General features: G+C 45.6%; 1 protein-coding gene across 1 annotated transcript; it reads left to right on the top strand.

The window, feature by feature from the left end:
• The first annotated feature begins 1,484 nt into the window (after nt 1-1,484).
• Nucleotides 1,485-3,153, top strand: scrt1b (scratch family zinc finger 1b). Its single transcript, XM_084669476.1, has 2 exons — nt 1,485-1,599; nt 2,429-3,153. Exons 1-2 carry the CDS (start codon nt 1,485-1,487, stop codon nt 3,151-3,153), a joined length of 840 nt encoding a protein of 279 aa, XP_084525602.1.
• The last annotated feature ends 744 nt before the right edge of the window (nt 3,154-3,897 follow it).

Genomic DNA, 3,897 nt, shown 5'->3' on the forward strand with positions numbered 1-3,897 from the left:
TCCACTGGCTCCTGCTACAGTCTTGTCATTATTCAAGTTCTGGCCAACACATGGGTGCATCTGTAGCAGAGGTGGTTGGAAAACAAACAAAACAACACAGGCATTAAGGTGAGGCCCTGCATGGCGCTGACGGAGACTTGTGAATTCAAACATTGTCCTTGAACTCCGATGACCTCTTGGTCTTGTGGTACAGTAGGTATTCGGGCTTCGAGAGCTGGACACCAGGCTTAGGACATCCCACATCTGAGGCCTTCCCGTCAAATATTTCGATAATAAGATAGAGTTGTAATTAAGACCTCATGGTTCATCAATGTCATCTATTTTTGTTTCAACGTCTGCATTCAGATGCAGCTATGAAGTTCTCCAATTACATGGACATATAGAAAATTAATATTAAAGTTGACCAAGAATGGATAACGACCTCAACAGCATGACATGAAATTACCCGTCAGGCTAATTATCTATTAAAGCCTATCAACTGTAAAGCGGTTGATTTCGTGAAGAGCAACTTGCCCTTAGGCTGTATTGTATGATAATTAAGGGGTGCATAGTAGTTAAAATTCCTCGAAGAAAAGCTCTGTCATCAGAAAATGTGCAGGAGGATATGCACTGCATAGCCGCATGAGGGGGAGAAACCGCTAAAAACCGTGAGAAACTCCAATATAAAATGCGTGCGTTGTGAGCGAGGCTGACGGAAGGTGCTAGTTTCAATGAAGAGGGCGACTTGAAATATAACAATAATTTCCGTTCTTATCTCTAAAGAACATGGCGGCGCACTCCTTCACAAAAAAAAACTAGGAAGGGGAGACGAGTAACAGCATCAATAAATCATCCGGGCCCAATGTTGTTCCCTGGAGATCTCTGATGGATTAAATTAAGCTCTTCCATTTCCATCTCCCACCTGATCGCTGCGCCATATAAATCCCAACAGCTGATCAACGTAGCCAGACACACGGCAACAAGAAGGCTGCGGAACGGGCTAGAGTGGCAGAGCGGCGGAGCGTTTCAACTGACATCATTCCCCATTTTTTTGTACATGTAAATATTACCTGGAGTTGGAATAATAGGAGAGTAATTGAGTTACGCTGACTGCTGCCCAGTTTTTTTTAAGGGTTTACACTTCTAGAGCGCGACATACTTTTTTTCTGCATCTTTTGGCACGTTGAGAAAGGATCCCGCCGCACACTGCAGGGTGCACTGCCGCCGCTCTTTCGTGTTGCGCTGAGCGAGTCTGCCTGCCTGCGAGAGGGAGCTGTCCAGTGCTGAAGTTGCATTTCTTCCTTGCGCGAGAAACGGAGTTGCAGAGCGGGGAGCAGCGGAACCGAATCCATAAGCAATACGGGGGAGAGGGCTGTCCGGATAGGCTACTCCCTTCATCAGGCAGGTATCGGAACCTTTTGTTTTTTAAATTACCTCCTTTGACTGTGTGTAAGGAGAGGAGAGGACTCCGCGCTGGCCGGTCGTGTGTGTCTAGCAGAAAAACCATGCCAAGGTCCTTCCTGGTCAAAAAGGTGAAGCTTGATGATTTTTCATCCGCGGATCTCGAGAGTTCATATGGGCGATCCAGGACAGACCTCAGTCTGCGGATTCACGATAAAGGTGAGTACAGAATTTGGTAACACGACTGTATTCCTCTCTGCTCAATAAGCATGTGCCTTTTTTGCCATGTTTGCATGTTTGTGCATGCTTTCCATTGATGACTCAACGTGTAACCGTCGGACCTTGTCGGTCGTTGCCACAATTATCGTTAGACATATTTCTTGTCAAGTAGGCCTAAAGTCAAATGTATTTTTCATGTTATTTACCATGTAGGTACAAACGCCGCCAGGTAGGCTAATATAGTTGGGATGACGGTTCTGATGCTGAACTTCTTCACAGCCTACAAGTGTGCATCATATTTCTGCACGCAGTCGATGTTGCTTCTCTGTAAAACACTTGATAAACCTATGACACTTAACGTCCTTAGATGACATTGATTTCCAATGTAGACTACAATCTTTAACCGTATTATGCTCTCAGTGGATCACACAAATAGACTATTTTTGGTGTTGTCAACTATCCGTGGCTCGAGACTGAGGGTGCAACGTCAGCATGGCGCAAAGAATAATAGCTTTTTCACAATGGTTCTTTGTTTTCATTGACCGTAGGCTTTGGCTAGTGTTTATAATGTTTATTGGTGTTTGTAGTTTCCTGCCAAAAGCAGCACCAGCGATAGTTTCCAAAAAAACATGTTTTAGACAAGCTGTTACTGGCTGGATTAGCCCACTGCATCGCACCCATGGGCCTTGGTTGATTGCACGTGCTGTAGTCAATCATTCAAGCGGGATGGTGCCAGCTCGCTTGTTGCGTCTATTAAGGAGATTGCTCTCACTTAAATCCCCACGCATGTATGAATAATTTAATAAAGATCTTGTTCTTTCATCGCCAGGCTACATCAGTGACTACATCAGCCCGTCTGTGTACGATGGAGAAAGCGACGGAGCCATCAAAGTGCCCTCCCCAGAGCCTCTCTATGACGGCATCCACAGCGACTACGGGGCCCCGGACTCGGACCAGCCCGACAGCCCGCAGTCGGAGCTCAACGGTGGCTACATCAACGGGGACACGGCGGTGAGCGAGGGCTACACAGTGGACGCCTTCTTCATCACGGACGGCAGGTCACGGAGGAAAGTGATCAGCAGTCCCAGGACCATCCAGCGACACACGTGCAACGAGTGTGGGAAAACCTACGCCACGTCCTCCAACCTGAGCAGACACAAACAGACGCACCGCAGCCTGGACAGCAAGATGGCCAAGAAGTGCCCCACCTGTGGCAAGGTGTACGTGTCGATGCCCGCCATGGCCATGCACCTGCTGACGCATGACCTCAAGCACAAGTGCGACATCTGTGGCAAGGCCTTCAGCAGACCCTGGCTGCTGCAGGGCCACATGAGGTCACACACGGGAGAGAAGCCCTTTGGCTGCGCTCACTGTGGGAAGGCGTTCGCCGACCGCTCCAACCTTCGAGCGCACATGCAGACTCACTCGGCGTTCAAGCACTTCAAATGCAAACGATGCGACAAGACCTTCGCGCTCAAATCTTATCTGAACAAGCACTATGAATCCGCCTGCTTCAAAGGCGCGTTCTCGCCCATGAGTTCCCTCGAGGCATGACCTCCATATAATCAGACAGAACATTCAGCCCTCCAGCCCCAGGCCCCTCCCCCTTTCCCATGACGCACCTACACTTCCAATGGAACCCTAATAATAGCACAATTTTCTCCTTGAGACTCAACGGAAGGAATTACGGATCTTCGCATGCACTTATACACCTCTCTTCCTCCTCCAGTCACCTGGATAGAATAAACTTTCAGCGCCTAAATATGACATATATTTTGAAAACTTGATGAAGATGACAATAGTGGATTGCTCCAAACAAAAGTAGGACGTTTTGATTTTGGGATAAAATGTACTGCTGCAAAACGACCATACACTCCATCGAGGTAAATTAATTCATTTTTGCTTAGTTCAACTTTTCTACTCTTATGTTCAGATATTATGTATTTATTTATTTATTTATTTATTTATCAATAACTCACTCATTCAAATACTATTTAAAGTAATTGAAGTTTGCACTTATAAGTTCTGAGTTTGCCAACCTCTAGTTGTTACAGGCCAAAGCATATGTCACTTTTACAGTGTTACTTTAATCTTATGTTGTTACCTTATTAATGCATGCAAAAAATGAAATCTATGCCAATATCACTAAGCTTATGATTTTGCCAAAATCTAGATAATATCTATGGGCAATATTTCTCTTGGAGCCTCATGAGGAATTATAAAGCAATAATCACTTAATGCATGGTATTTTTGAAAACTTATGAAGTATTACCAACTGTATAGCAGTTTATAAAAATC

This window comes from Hypomesus nipponensis, chromosome 2 (genome assembly GCF_054491055.1).
Source record: "Hypomesus nipponensis isolate SF chromosome 2, ASM5449105v1, whole genome shotgun sequence".
Lineage (NCBI taxonomy): Eukaryota > Metazoa > Chordata > Actinopteri > Osmeriformes > Osmeridae > Hypomesus > Hypomesus nipponensis.